Source organism: Psittacula echo (assembly GCF_963264785.1).
Source record: "Psittacula echo genome assembly, chromosome: 10".
NCBI lineage: Eukaryota > Metazoa > Chordata > Aves > Psittaciformes > Psittacidae > Psittacula > Psittacula echo.
Genome location: NC_137741.1, coordinates 4,538,769 through 4,554,552, shown reverse-complemented (window position 1 = coordinate 4,554,552; position 15,784 = coordinate 4,538,769). Strand labels below are relative to the sequence as shown.

Sequence of the window (15,784 nt, the reverse complement as noted above, 5' to 3'; positions counted from 1 at the left end):
CTGGATGAGGCCGGCTCTAACATCACTTCATCAGGCTCTTGATGGTCCACAGCTGATGGTACCCTGCCACCCCTACACAACAATAATGCCTACCACTGCTTTGAGCTCCTCTCACTGAAACACACCTGCTGCAAATAACACACTGCCTACTACTCGAGTACACGATAGTTTAACATGAAGACAGAGCAGGATTAAGTGAAAACCACAAAGAATATCAGCCAGTTCAAGAGTCACCATATATTAAAGGCAGAAGTAAAAGAAATGCCCCCGGGTTCTCATGAATTCTCAAATGAATACTGTTAAATATCCACCTCCTTTTATCGTGGCACACACAACTTCCCTTATCTACATATAAACATGGATAGGAACAATACCTCTTATTACAAAAAAAGAAATCACGAGATGCACTATAAATGCAACCAGACAGCAGAGGCCAGAGATTAACACCAAAAAAAGTGCATAGAAAGTTCATGGGGTCAGAAGGAGCCCGGCTTACCTCACTCCCTGAGCCGATGGGCCAGCGAGGTGCAGTGCAGGGCCCTCGATCCTGAAGCAGCAGCATGATCCATTAGGGTTCAGCAAGCCCTTGCTCTTGCTTCAGCATGTAGCTACAGCAAACCCGCCAGCTCACCCCGGCTAAAAGGCTGGGGCTCACCCGACGGGTCTCCTTCGGCTCCCTCACGCAGCCATTTCGCGCTGCTCTCTCCGGGTGCCTGCCCTCAGCCCGAGCCGCAGCCGAGTGGAGCCTCCCGCCACCCCTGAGGCGGCCGGCACGCGCGCGGCACGAGGGCGGCCCCTCACGGCAGCGCCTCCATCTTCATTCTCCTCAACGGCCGAACCCCGCGGCTGCGGCCCCGACCCTGAGGCACGGAGGGACGGAGGAAGGGACGGAGGAAGGGACGGAGGAAGGGACGGAGGAAGGGACGGAGGAAGGGACGGAGGAAGGGACGGAGGAAGGCCGGGGCTGCCGCAGCCGGTGGAGAAGCCCCGCGTCCCTGCTGCCCGCCGACCCTGAGGGGAGCGCACGAGCCGAGGGGCAGCCCGCGCACGGCGCGCGGGAGGAAGGAAAGAGACAGACTCGTGCTCCGCAAAGCTTTATTAACACGTCGAGCCCAGCTGCGTGCAGCACCTGCGGGCGGGCATCTGTGCTCCTCAACGGCAGCACAGGCACACGGGTTTATCACCCCGGAACACCAGTAACAACAGCCTCACTGCATTGCAATAACAGTACTTGGGGGTTTTAAGCTATCGCATACCTCCAGGTTCCTCACTGCTCAAAATACACACAAAGGAGACTTTTCAACACACACACCCCCCCAAGTAAATTCTGTAACATAAACTGGTTTATTGAAGCGCATTACATCTCCCCTCCCACCACCACAGTCCTTTCCACACTTTGGTACCCCCCCTTAATAAAAGAACTTGTCAAGTGCTCCCCCAAAAACACCAATGGTAAAGAATGAAAGTGACCCCTGTGCCGAGGTGGTGCTCCCCAGAGCAGCAAGCAGAGCTGCCTACATTTCTGCCTTGATGGAACAGAGTGATAAGCACAGAAAACACCACATTTGGAAAAAACACCATGAAACTTCCTAACAAATAACCCTGAGAACAAGAGGTTATACACACATACTGCTGTCTGGAACAGCCAGGGAAGAGTCTGGCTTGACACCAGCACTGCTCTTTGCAGCCTTTGTGCAATGAACATCACATCACTCGGAGCCATGCGGAGCTACGAGACGACCGAGTGCTGCAGAGAGAGGCCAAGCCTGCTGCTCCCCCATGACCAAGCCAGCGGTCGCGTCCTGAGCTGACCTGGGCAGCAAAGTGACTGAGGAGCAAACACCGTGAGCTGCCCGTAATGTCTTTGTTAAAACACCTTTTTTTACATCTTTTATTAACGCACAGTTAATAAACTGAACTTCACCCTGCCTTGCTCTCCGCTGCATGCCCTGCCACTGCCTCCCATCTTCACAGAATCATAGAACCCCAGCCTGGTTTGGGTTGGAAGGGACCTTAAAGCTCATCCAGTTCCAAGTCCCTGCCACAGGCAGGGACCCCTTCCACTAGAGCAGGTTGCTCCAAGCCCCTGTGTCCAACCTGGCCTTGAACACTGCCAGGGATGGGGCAGCCACAGCTTCTCTGGGCACCCTGTGCCAGCACCTCAGCACCCTCACAGGGAAGAGTTTCTTCCTAATACCTAATATAAATCTGCCCTTTGTTAGTTTAAAGCCATTCCTCTTGTCCTGTCCCTGCAGAAAGCCCCTCTCCAGGTTTCTTGTAGCCCCTTTAGGCACTAGAGCTGGTCTAAGGTCTCCCCAGAGCCTTCTCTTCTACAGACTGAACAAGTCCAGCTCTCAGCCTGTCTTCTTTTGCTCAATAGTTGCTGGGGTTTCACATAAGAATGACCTCATCTCCATGACAGCACAATTCGGATGCAACAACAAACTAACAGCTATTTTAACATTTCAGAAATACGATTTCCATACACAACCTGCAATCTCTAATGTGGAAAATGAAGGTGTTTTGAAACTCTGGAAAAATGCCACTGACTCCGAGTTTGTTTGGTTTTTCATAGCCCACGGAGTGAGCTAATGATAATGCATGGGACAGGGGAAGCAGGAAGCAAAATTTGATAGGTAAGCTGAACAGCTTTTTATCCAAATACACATTTTTAGTTTTCTATTTAGGAAAGTTTCCCTCCAGACACTGAAACAATAGTTTTTCCCATTACTGCTCCCTTAATATGTACATTACTACAGCACTTTTTGAGGATTTTTAGATTGGATCTAAGGAAGAAGTTCTTTACTGTTAGGGTGGTGAGGCACTGGAACGGGTTGCCCAAGGAAGCTGTGAATGCTCCATCCCTGGTGGTGCTCAAGACCAGGTTGGATGAAGCCTTGGGTGGCATGGTTTAGTGTGAGGTGTCCCTGCCCATGGCAGGGAGGTTGGAACTTGATGATCTTAAGGTCCTTTCCAACCCAAACTATTCTATGATTCTGCCTCAGAAATTACACAGAAAGCTCAGAAATACACCTTCTAACTGAATGTGAAGAGAAGCCTATGCCCTGCTCCTTATCCCTTGACCAGGCAAATGTCACAGGCTACAGCAGCACAAGACATGAAATAAAAGGAAATTAAATAAATAGTATCAAAATTTAATGCCATATTTGCCAAAACATTAACATCCTCTTTCCCTTCCTTCAACCTTCCCAAGCCCAGGTTCACCTCTGCTCCCTGCCTATCCCCCACCTGCTTATTCCTCTCCACTGCTTTTTCCCCACCATCACCTCGTTCATTTTATTTCTTCCCTCAAATCCTACTTTCAGCCTCTCTCCTTCAATACTTCTCATTCATCTCCTTCCTTTCACAGAAATACTTTCTCATCAACTTCATTTTAGTCTCTGCCTAAGCAAGGATACAAAGCTACAAATATAAGTTGTGTACTTTTATTTCTTAAAAAGGGGAAGCCAGGCAGAATTAACCTGATACTAGTTTTAAACATCAGTTTACACCCTAAACTCGGCCTAGAAGTGACAACCCTAAAGCCAAAAAAAACCAGTTTCCTTGTCAATCTATAGTTGTTTCTAGTAGGCTTTGCTTTCTGAGTTTTAATTTATTAAATGGCAAAATAAATATGAACTTACAACAACTAATATTTTCAATTAAAAAAATATACCCTAATCTATACCCATTTTTGGTACCAATTGAACAATACTGGCTTAGAAGCTAATGTAGTTAAAATGATGCAACTTCCTAGCACAGAGATGTTACATCAATATCAAAGTGCTTATTTTATATAACATACAGCTGTTTGCAGTTTGGGTTACATGTAAACAGTACTTATACAAATAGGTGTTAGTGAATCTCCAATTTGCCAACAATAAAACAAAATAATAACAAAGTCTAAAAAAGAACTATTTCTTCATATACCTTGGGTTTTTAAGTGCCCTATTTGGTGAAGCATCCTGCCATTGTTCTGTAAAAACACTGTATTTGGGTGCATGTAAGTCACTACAAAATTTTTCCCTTTTTCCACCCAAAATTGCCCTGGCCTATCCCAGTGGCCAGAATCAGCTGTACTCCCATTGACAATGGCAGGTTGTGCTAGTTTTCAGCCAGAGATGATGGCCAGAGTGCAGCTCTTACTGCAGTACAGAACTGTTTACTGCTAGGTTCATGAAATCAAGGTTACGATATGTAATGGCACTATGATTTTTTCTTCAGTGGTAGCAGTAACAGAGTACTGCACACAGCTAATAAACCTGACAGATATCTGTCATCAAATACTTATGCTATTAACAAATTACAACAATATTAATTTTTTTCCTGAAGACTCAATAACAATTTCCCTGACTGAAATAATAATGCAGTCTTAATCATTGCACAGAATGTGAATGACTCTGCAGTTAAAGAATATCACTAGAAACCCTACGCCCTGAGTGCAGTTGATATCCCAAATGGAAACATTCAACATATAAAGGCACTTCAGTCAGTGCTTGTGCTGCAGCATTTCCTTTAGAATCGGGATCACCAACCTTCTAAACCGCTCAGCAGGCATTTAATAATACCATCCAGCCATCGGTGCAGTTTGAGAAGAGAGAAGCATCATACCAAGGACTCAGACAGGAAGTCAAGGTCTGCTGTCAGAGCTGCTCTTTTCAACAAGGATGGAAGTTTCCTCTGTCTCCTGCCCATGAAATTCTCCTTTCATTATGATATGCTGCTTCTCCTCTGATGATTGGCTTTTCTTTGAGAAAGATCCTCACTGTCACTTTCACAGTTCCTCTGAAATAGAAAGGCCACAATCAGTCACATCAATGCTGCTAAACATGATGTTCTAATATTATTAGCTTATCATCTCTTGAGAAGATTAGAGCTAATAGGAATCTCAGTTTCATTCCAGATCACATGCATTGCAGGGGTCCTGCACCCTCCACCACACTGCTGGGCACCAGAGCAGCAGTGAAGACTCTCTCCAACACTGCTCACTTCCCAGGTAGACAACACAGTCACTGCTACAGTATCCAAACAGCATCTGTAGCCTCCCTGCTACTCCTCTGCAGCATAAATGTGGCTAGCACCTCAAGGGTTTATAGTTACCAGCTCTTCTTGCCCAACATTTCTGTAACACAACTTATGGCAGCATTAAAGGCACAAAATGGACACCACGGTCCCATCTGGTTTCCCCCTTAAAACCACTGCAATCCTGTTGGGCTGTGCATCCATTTAAGGACAGCAAAAATCACTGCACAGCAAAAGTGGTCCTTCTCCACATTCAAGAAATGTACCTACCATACTTTCATCTTCTATTAGGACCTTTTTCACCAGCGAACGAGACAACTGGTTGCACAATGAGACAATACGGTAAGAAAGCTATGGAGAGAGGGAAGAATGAGAACTTGACCACACATACACAGCTCAGACATTCCCGAACACATTTCATTTACCTACTGTGTATTACAATTTTACATTCAAGTTTTATCTTGCTTTCTGATTCCATGAGGGTGGGGAAGCCTGACATGGGAAGGACTAAAGGCTCACTGTCATACCTTCCATCGCCTTCTAGCATATTGCCTTTTGAAGTTTTCCATGTTAACAACAGACGATTGCCGAACCAAAGCCTGTCGCTTGTCCACTGGCTGGAAGATAAAAGAGCAATTTTATTGCCTGGCTCCCTCTGGTGCATGAAATACATAAGATTCTTCACGTGCTCTGGAGCTGGGTGAAAAGAATGCTGGCTGGAGAAGCTGTGGGTTCATATAGGTAAAGGCAGAAGAAAAGTAGTTAAATCTAGTCCACCTTGTGCCTGGGGAGGACCCTTTGATCACAAGCAACATCCTAAAGTCAGTGCAGTCCATAGTCACGCTTGGCCATGTGCACAAAATCGTGCTCAGAAGTTCCACTGCTGCCCCTTTCTAGCCATGCAACCTGGCACAAAAGCTGTACTACATGGCCTGGACTTTGTTCCAACCTCCACTTACATCTTCTGTTTCATAATGATCACATAAAAACAAACAAAAGGTCTGGGAACAGCTTTTCTAGCTGAAGGACAGAAGGAAGGTCAACCAAACAAGAGAGGGAGATACCTAAGGTGATGCTAGAGGATGCTAAGGCAGTGCTTCCACTTTGTAAAGTTGCTGAGATGCTTCTTAGTGCACACCTGCACCATCTTCTCTGCATGGAGCTCGTATCATCTGGCATTTATTCACCTCTCTCTGAAAGGCACTGGGAAAGCAGAGAACAGGTTCCACAGAGGCCCGACAGAAAGGAGAAGGAAGAGATGCCAGCACATCAGTGGCACTGCAGCATACTGCTGATCAGGGGGTTTGCACGGGCTTGCTAGAAATCATGACAGAATAGAACTAAACCAGCACCACCACACTGTTAGGTCCTGTGATACTTTCTACATTTTCAGATAAAAGTTTAAACATTTTGCCCTTTACAAGGATATTTTTAAACCAAAGATCAATGAGGGCCCTTTCCTCGCTTCCAGGATTTGGCTCTTCTAGCACATCTTTTCTGAATTGTGCTTTGACAGGTTTTCTTTTACCAGGCTGAGGTAAACATCACAGAAGGAAAGAATAAAAAAGGTGTGCTGTGCTATAGACATTTCAAAGGTACACAGGTAAGTTTGAGGCAGTCACTTCAGCTCTAAAGAACACATGAATGTGAAATAGGGAATGACTCCAGAGGGTGCTAGCTGTACTTTACAACCCAAGTCCTAAAATGGTACCAGAGAGTAGCCTTTTTCTTGGCTCTCTCAAAGCTGGTTGATGAAACCCTGTCTGCTTATTAGAATCTCAGGAAAGCCCAGGTAACCTGCCACTGTGAGGAATCTGCAATTAGAGATCCCAAGCAAAATTAGAAGGTGACCCAAGAACAGCAATCCATGACCAGCTTTTGTCAACACTGGACTTGCCAGGAATCACAGGACAGTTGAGTCTGGAAGGGACCTCTAGGGATCTTCTAGTCCCACTTGCTGAGGCAGGGTCAGCTACTGCAGCATGCCTAGCATCACAGCTCACTCAGGTGTTGAAGGACAGAGACTCCATAACACTCCTAAGAACATGTTCCAGTGTTTGACTGCTCCTTTAGTAACAAGTTTGTTTGCTCTTTTTAATATTTAAATGTTATTTCTTCCTGCTGGTGCCCATTGCCTCTTGTTCTGTCACTGGATGCCACCGAGAAGAGCCTGGCTCTGTTTTCTTTACTCCATTCCACCACATATTTATACAGATTGAGAAGATCTGCCCAAGCCTTTTCCTTTCGACACTGAACAATCCCAGCTCTCTCAGTCTCTCCCCTTTGACAAACAGTCCCATCCCTTAATCATTTTCACAGCATTCCATCTAACTCACCCCAATCCATCCAACTCACTTCAATGTTTTGCTGACATTACCGTAATGAAAAGGGAAAAAGCTGTCATTTCATATTAGTGATGAGGACGCACACCACTGAAAAGACGTAGGCTTTGTCCTTTAACCATACCCAGAGTATGCCAGCACAAGACATTGATACCTTGGCAATAAATACATGAGGAAAGAACTGCAATACCTGAATATGGAAAAACAGGCAAGAAAAAAAATACATATCAGAATTCAGACATATGCCTAAAATGTTCGGATGCCCATTTGGTGTAAAGGAACAGATGTTCTGCAAACCCTGACACAGCCCTTCTGCAAACAGAGCACCTTTCAACTCCAAAACCACACCAAAATTTGAATAGATCAGAAAATTGTATGTGACAGATTGAGGGGAAAAAAGTTCAAAACCAGATCTGGTAAAAGGCGAAAGAGAAAGGCCAGAAATCAACCCTTCAAAGACTACGGAGCTTATGGAGTGGCAACCATTCCCGCAGTTCTGATCTGCACACGTAGGAGGTGGATAAACCACAAATATTCATACTGAACTGGACAGGAAGGCAAACAAGCCAGACACCTGCAGAAGCAAGAGTACCAAAGGAGAACAGAAATCACAGCAGTAAGGATTTAAACATTTTTTTCAGCAAAATAACTGATAATGCTCATGAGACAACACATTCACTTTCCAGGTACAGCATTTGTGCAGATATCTCAGCAGAAATTCCAGGAGCCATGCTATCCATTATGCCTCTTTCTGATGTAGAGGTATACACCACTTGCATACAACAGAACTGGGACATTCAAGCATTAAATGTAATTTCCTCACGCTGCAAATGGCTAGCATGGTGCAACAAAACACTGAGTAGAAATCAATCTGAAGTGGAAAAAATGTCACTTGCTAAATGTCAGCTGTACAATCACAATGAACAATTTCTGAGTGCCCTTTCAGCAGCAAAACCATCGCTGCATCAAAAGTAGCACACTTTACAGTGAGCTACTGCAGACTCTTAATAACAGCCTCTCAATGTCTAAATGGCCTGCAAACCAGTGACCCTGTCATTTTCCCCATTATCAGAATATCTTCTCAAAAGCACGATGTCAGTGACCTCCTTCAGCTCACAGAGCATTAGCCTCAAGGTCTGAGTCTCAACAATAACCTCACCTAAACATGCTCAGGAACAGAGTGGCCTCATTTAATGTTCCTTCTCATTGTGCCAACACATTTGTTCATAAGGAATATCAAGACAAACAGAGAATATGAGATCATAGCTGAGGGAAGTCAGACTCTCCTTCCTGAGGATCTTTGCTGCAGATATGAACTCTCACTAAGCTTTAAGTTACTTTTTAAGAATTAGAACTCTCTCCCTTATAAAACAGAGATAAGGAGTCCTGTGTTCCGGTTCCCCTGCACAGTATCCCGTGGGCCTTCCAGCTCGAAGAAAACATTGCAGTAGTGATGACTGAAGCATTCTAAAAGAATAAAAAATGGGCATATGTAAAATTCTCAATACTATTTGTCACAGTGGAGCCCAGTTCCCACCAGCCATCACCACCACCTTCCTAGGGACATCCCCTGGCTATCTGCACCACCTGGAAGCTTTAGGAAATTTTTCATCTTGTGCAAAGAAAGATGCCACAGAGAGCACATCCAGTTTCCGTCCTTCACCGAGTACACTGACTGGAGTTACAATACCCCTAACTGAGTAACTGTTTTCAGAACTCTGCATTTTCACCAGCCTCTGCACATCTTTATGAGCACATGGCAGTGATTGGACCACTACGCTCTAAACCAATTGGATGACAGTATACTTTTATCGAAGTAATAAACATTATTCTTAATAATTTTTTGAACAACAACAGTTCCATTTAGTTTATTAGGTTCTCTAGAAAAGGAGGAATGAGGATGAGCAGTGAAAGACATTCTAATATGTATATAAAGATCCACTCTAGACGGACTTGAGCAGTGATGCCTGGCTACTATCTCACCCATTCTTCTGGCTGCATAACCATTACCTTGCAGTGAACTCATACAGCTAAGCACAGGGGCTGGCTGTAAACTAGCCACACAAACAAAGCTGGTAACGCTTTTCAATACACAGAAGCTTGACATCTCTTCTTCAGTCTCTAGCTACACCATTGGAACAAGTACATCCTGCAGAAGTAACTATTTATTGTGTCCAAAACTGAGATGGATACATCTGTGCATATGAATACAGTATAATCAAATGACTTCTCTGAAACACAAGGCAGCAGGGCATGAGTCAAATTTGGGACAATTTGGTTTTTTTGCTTTCTAAACCTTAAGGAAACTAAAACATATTTTCACAGCAAGAACACTGGTCTCAAATCCCACACCACAGACTACATCAGTTGTAGCTTTGTCATCACCTTTACTGTGGAAAGCAAACCAGTACTTATGTTATCACTTATCACTCACAACTTAAGATTTGCACCGTAAAATTACATACACAGTTATTTGATCAGTTCATCACAAGTCCCCGGTTGTGTCACGTCAATAGGATTTCTTTGGTACAGAACAGGAAAGTCAGCTGGATTTTAAACTAAACGATTAATCAACAACATCTTTGATGATAAAAAGATTTCACTCTGCATAACTGGCCTAAAAAATCAACTGAACTTTTCTTCATCAGCAGCCATTTCACAGAGCATTTCCACAGTACTAGCTAAATGTTCAGTTACTACACTGTTGACTCTGGTGTACAGGACAGATTTAACCTTTGCAAATATTTCTCTCATATGGTCTGTAGAACTGCCTGCAGCAGTCTGTAGGACCATTCCTTCATACAACCAAGGAAGCTACATGAGATTTTTATCAGTTTCCAGGCATTCAGCTTCTAGTATCGACTGACCTACTCTTTATTCCAAGTTAATTACTCAGTAATCTTCAGGAACTGTCATACATGATGAAGTATAATGCAGGCAATACAAGAGGCTGTAGGGTTATATGTGTCCATAACACTGTGATGATGTAGTTCCCATAAGTTCAGACAGTGAACATAGGAAAAATGCTCCAACACTACAGAACACCGCAAGCTTTTGGTCAGCATCTCGTGCAATACATGAGATTTTCTGGTTTAAATCTAGGTCATGTACTTTGAAACAGGCAGCAAACTCTGCACCTAGCCTGATCTACAGTATCACTGATGCGCTGCTGCTACCTCAAGATTCAAGCCTGCAAGAAATTCCTCACAGCGAGATCTGTTTAACAACTCCATTAGAGATTCATTGATATCTTTGTTGAAAACAGAGTCAAAGTTTCCATTCACACAGGCTTCATTTTCCAGTTGAAAATTACTCATCAAATCCTGTATCCACTTGAGCTCCTCAGAAAGTTCTTTACTGAGAGATTCGTACTGACTCTGCAGATCAGCGTATTTCCCAGTTATGCCTGTAACACTAGTGCCTACAGTCTTGATATCATCTTGTAGGTGCCTTTTCAGGGAGTCAATTTTACGGTATTCATACTTCAGCTGAGACAGCTTGTGCCTCACACTTTCATTCTCCTCTTTATACCAAGCTTCTTTCTCATTATAAATGGAAACCAGAGCATCAATGTCCTCCTGTAAGGAATCGTGGGATGCAGCCAAAGTGCTAAACCCCCGCTCCGTAAGTGAAATGTCTTCTACTACCCGGGCAAAGCGCTCGAAGTTGATGTAGGTGTTATTGGGAGGCATACTCGAATGGCACTTTATGGTGTACTCCCGCAGGCGTTTTGTCTTCAGCTGCGTGTTCTCAACCTTCTTGTTTTCTTGGACTTTTGTTTCTTCTTTCAGCTGGTGAGCCATCAGACAGAGGAACCAATATTACTGACCTTTTACAAGACAGTGTGGCAATTCAAAACTATACACAACAGATGCAGCCTGAGCTTCCACAATGCTGGGAGAGCCTTTGCTCCCACAGGCTTTCCTTCATGCATTTGGGTAAAAGTATAAAAACAACCAAACAAACCAACACACAAACCCAGATCTGAATGTGACAAGCGATGTGCATTTATTCCAATGTGGTAAGTGTAAATAACAGGGCCTCAATTGATTTTCATGTTGATTTTTAGCAGTTAACAGTCTCAAAGCCATCAATATTTGTAAGAGGAAGAACAACAATCCTGAAAACATTCCAGTTAATGGTCTGTGCAATGCAAAGCAAAAACTGCATTTCAAACATCCTCATCAGTCATGCTGAGATTAGCTAAATGTATTTTCTGTAAGAGACTTATCCACAAAAGCAAGCCATGTTTATGATGAAAAAGTACATACAGACACACAAAGGTAAGCAAACCGGCACACCTGGTACAGCAGTTAGATCTTGAGAGAAACAGTATTTATCTTCCACATGGGATGTAGTGAAATCTCAACTCAAGAAAGCGCTAAACCAAACACATAGCATACGTCCATGCAAACTGAGAAGAATGGAAAAATGCAAACCCCAGTTTAAGGCAGGATATACTAGAATGTGCAACAAACGTCAAAGTTTTGGTAAGAAGAGGTCATTTGCAGAAATCCAAGGATTTAGTGAGATCCAACCAATTTCTTCCCAGTGCATTTCTTTGAGACACACAGTATCACTATGCACCTGGAGGGCAGTTTTCCATTTAACACACCAATAAGAGTGAGAACATCACCCCTGCTTTGCTCATAGTGTGTCTATTCAGACTTACCGTTATCCACGGATGAGACAGAGCTTCCTGAATTGTAAGCCGTTTCCTAAAAAACACCACAAAACCCCCCCACAGATGTGAATACCTGGTACACAAGTCCATTGACTTTGCCTGGTTCATCCTACATGCTTGGAAAATAAAATCTTTCTATACATCTTGAATATGACTATGTTTGAATCAAGGTATACAACATCAATTACATCAAAACTGGCCTTCAGAACACAGTATTACATCACTGCAGGAGCTGTCATTTCCAGAGAGGAACATTTCTGAGAGGAATACTTCAAATCTACCTAACTTCCTTCTGCATTGTAGCAGTTTGGTGAACAGCACATTAAAAGCACTGAGAATCAAAGGTAGAAAACACAGCACTGCAGAGGGACTCCCTCTGCACATGGGAAAAATCAGCATCAGGGGCTTGTCTTTTCTTAAAGGGAGGTTCCTAGACCTGTGCAAACCTGTCACCAACCCCACCTACTGCAGCCCATTCTAAGGCCTGAGAATTTGCAGAAATCTTGACTAACACCTTGCCTCCTTCTCTCCAATACCTATCTTCTCCCCTAATGAAGCCATTAAAAAGAACTGCAATGGCCTGACTTCCCTCCAGGACAAAGAGGGTTATAGTGAAGGAGATGCTACTTCCCCATTCCACAGCTTTTATTAAAAGCCAGAAGAACCTATTTTTACCAAGTTTATCGTAGAGACAAATGGATCTTCCTGAATTGACACTTACCGTGTATCTTTCACCAGGAGTTTCTGAATAAAATCTTTTGCCAAGTCACTGGTGTTGCTGAAAAATTCTTCATCAAATTCATAATTCACAGCTGTGATGTTGGCAAGCGTTTCTTGTTTAGTTTCTCCAAGGAAAGGCGAAGCACCACTGAGGCTAGATAAGTCAGAAAGAAAAATCAGCTAGAAAAATAAACAGCAGAGGTCTCCTATTGAAATTACAGTGAGTGTATAATACAGTCTCAGGACATTTGTGGATCTCCTGCTGTAGCAGCCATGCTACATGGGAAATAAGAGGTCCAGCTTTGGCTCACTACATCTATGGGTTATGAATCAGACTCATCTTGAAAGTCTCTAGTATGGCACTAATGTGTGCACGCAGATAAAAATGCACAGATTCCCCTTTCTCAAGAGTCTCACTGAAGTCATGGCTAATCAAATCGGAAGTTTCAGCAGAGGAAAGTCTCTATTCCTGTGAACCCACAAACACTAACAGACAGAAGCTTCCATCAGCTTCAAACAGAGAAAGTAGTGTTTCTATACATTTTCTTTGGGTAGGAAAAGCCCTGCCCCTATCGCTTTTCTGTCTGCAAAGCTACTGACAAGTTCCCTGCACAGTGGGTTCAGCCAAGAGACCTTTCTCAGCTGGAACCAAAACACAATGTGGGATAGGCAGTCAGGTGTGTGGCCTTGCCTAGAAGCCAAGTCCGATGGACATGTGGTATCATGCTGCTCATTAAAAGGAATCCACAAGCAAAAGGACTTTGCCTACAATAAAGGCAAACTGCTTCTGAGCAATGCAAAGTTTCACTCTGTTGGCACTCTGCTCTAACTGCAAGGATATAATGGAGACAACATCATAATAAAAAGTTATTCAGCATCTTGTGAGAAAAAGCTTTCCTCCTGCTTTGCCCACCTCTCAACAGCGAGTGACAACCTTCATCTTTGATGCCTTTGATACCTCTGCTCCACTAAACTCAAGTGTCAGAACAGATACACTGCAGACTCCGCCTGCCCTCCCCTTCCTCCCTCCCCCAACCCACAGGGATGCCCACTTGCAAAAAGTCTGCTTGATGGGAAATGTTATTTATACCAAGGAAATTGATCTCATCCCTTTCTGAAAATCTTCTTACCTATTATTATGCTTATCTATTAAGTCTGGCTTTGATAGCACAGTTCCAGGATGCAGCAGGCTCAAAACAGGGCTTCAATAAACTCCTGGGATCTAAACTGAGGTTGTGAATAATAAACCACCTGCTTACATGATCCTGCCCAACAGTCCTTTTTCCTTGCTGTAATGTCACTGCCATGTTAGCTGGGAATCTGGGGATAAGCAGAAATTTAACGGGACCACCTGGGCCATTCAGCCCAGTTCCCAGCTACCACATGTGGTTTTATCAACAGAATAAACATTTGAGTGCATAAACTGTTTCCCCTCCCTCTATAATCATACAGCAATGCCAAAGCAGCTTACACATCAAGGCAACATGAGTTAGGTCCTTCGGTTCTCTTTGATGCAGTAAATGTCACCCATAAGCAACAGTCAATCTCACTTCCTAAAGGGTTTTACATTCTCCTTCTTAAGCTTTTGTTCCATTTCTGTTAGCCACAAAGAAGGCTACAAGCAGGCACCTCATCACAGACCATGGGCACTGTTCCAAAACTAAAGCTTGGAAACCTGCCCTAGAGCCTTGATTTCTATTCCCTTTCCCAAAACTATGCAATGAAGCAGCTGTAATTCCACCTTCTGGCTCTTTGCTGGAAGCCAAAGCCAATAGCGCTCTATTTGTCTCTTTGGGACTTAGTCTTTAGGTCTGTGAAACAAGGAGATTCTCAAATCCTAACACCTAATGCAAATGACTTGTCATATCCTGACTCAGTGCCTGTAAATATCTAACAGCAGACCTCAGTATTCAAGGTTTTGCACTTACAACCCAGGGAACCACTCCACTGTGGTTGCTGAATTAAGGACTTGTAGGCATTTTGAGCTCTGCACTTAATGATGGCATCCATTTGCTTGCTGCCATGTTTGCCAAAGTAGGTGGTATCATCAGACCCACCCCATTTACTCAGACTTCTTCAGAACAGAAGACTTTACATTCAACAGGCAATACTAAAGGCATACACATTCCTAGTACTCAGCATACCATGCAAACTGACCCCTCCCATCACAAAAAGCACTGGAGTGCTCCTTCTTTAAATGGGGCAAGTTAGTTCTCCAAATGTCATAAGGAAGAGCAGAAGCCCAGGGTAGGAATAACAGGGTGAGACATTTCCAAGCATGCAGTTTCTGCCATGCGCTGCTCCCCAGCAGTCACGGCAGCTTGATTTCAATGGAAGCAGTTAGGTCCAAGAACTGCTGATCACTTCCGTAATTCTCTTATCAAACCAGACGAAAGAATACCTGAAGCAGCGAATGCTGTGCCTCCAATGCACGCACCCATTGTCACACAAGCACTTGCTCAAGTTGTCAAGCTCCACCTTAAAACTCTCTTGTTGTCCCTGAGATGCCCACAGAAACTCATTTCTTTGAGTCTGAGCTTGTCAGACTCTCCCACTTTTATTCATTCATCACCAGCTGGCACACTTTTTTTTCCCCCTCATGCTGACTACAACAGTATTCCCAGCCAGCTTCTGCTTTACTCATTTTAACAAGCCCTTTCGTCTCCTGTACAATGAATTCTCAGTTCTCACAGTCAACTTCTCTGCTCCCAACCCAACTTGAAATCACCTTTTGAACATGGATGACCACATTTATGCACAGTAACCTAGACTGATTTGTCTTTACAAGCAAATTAAAACTTCCCTGTATTCACCTGAAATAACTCACCTTGTAAATGGCACTATTACACTTTCTGTTTGTATTTCCTCCACGTGCTGATAGCTTGTACTCATTCTGTGAGCAACCAATACACTTGGGCTTTTCCATCCTCTACCATTTGGAGCTGATGAGGTCCCATAAGAAGTAGAAATGCCCAGTGATGCTAGAGGCATTTCAGAATGCCCCTTTTCTTTTACC

At 43.7% G+C, this 15,784-nt stretch overlaps 2 protein-coding genes across 2 annotated transcripts in view; both read right to left on the bottom strand.

Moving 5' to 3' along the window:
• The window catches only part of HERC1 (HECT and RLD domain containing E3 ubiquitin protein ligase family member 1), a 115,153-nt gene extending 114,546 nt beyond the window's left edge, over window positions 1-607 (bottom strand). Inside the window, exon 1 of the mRNA XM_080626614.1 lies at window positions 497-607. The gene's annotated coding sequence lies outside the window, so the exon portion shown is untranslated. The remainder of the gene's footprint in view (window positions 1-496) is intronic.
• A 9,912-nt stretch (window positions 608-10,519) lies between these two features.
• Window positions 10,520-15,784, bottom strand: part of DAPK2 (death associated protein kinase 2) — a gene marked incomplete at its 3' end in the record, with an annotated part of 40,887 nt that continues 35,622 nt past the window's right edge. The window contains exons 8-10 of the mRNA XM_080626472.1: window positions 12,770-12,922; window positions 12,037-12,082; window positions 10,520-11,155 (exon numbers count right to left, since the gene is read on the bottom strand). Of these exons, the coding sequence (XP_080482598.1) occupies window positions 10,520-11,155; window positions 12,037-12,082; window positions 12,770-12,922 (835 nt within the window). The remainder of the gene's footprint in view (window positions 11,156-12,036; window positions 12,083-12,769; window positions 12,923-15,784) is intronic.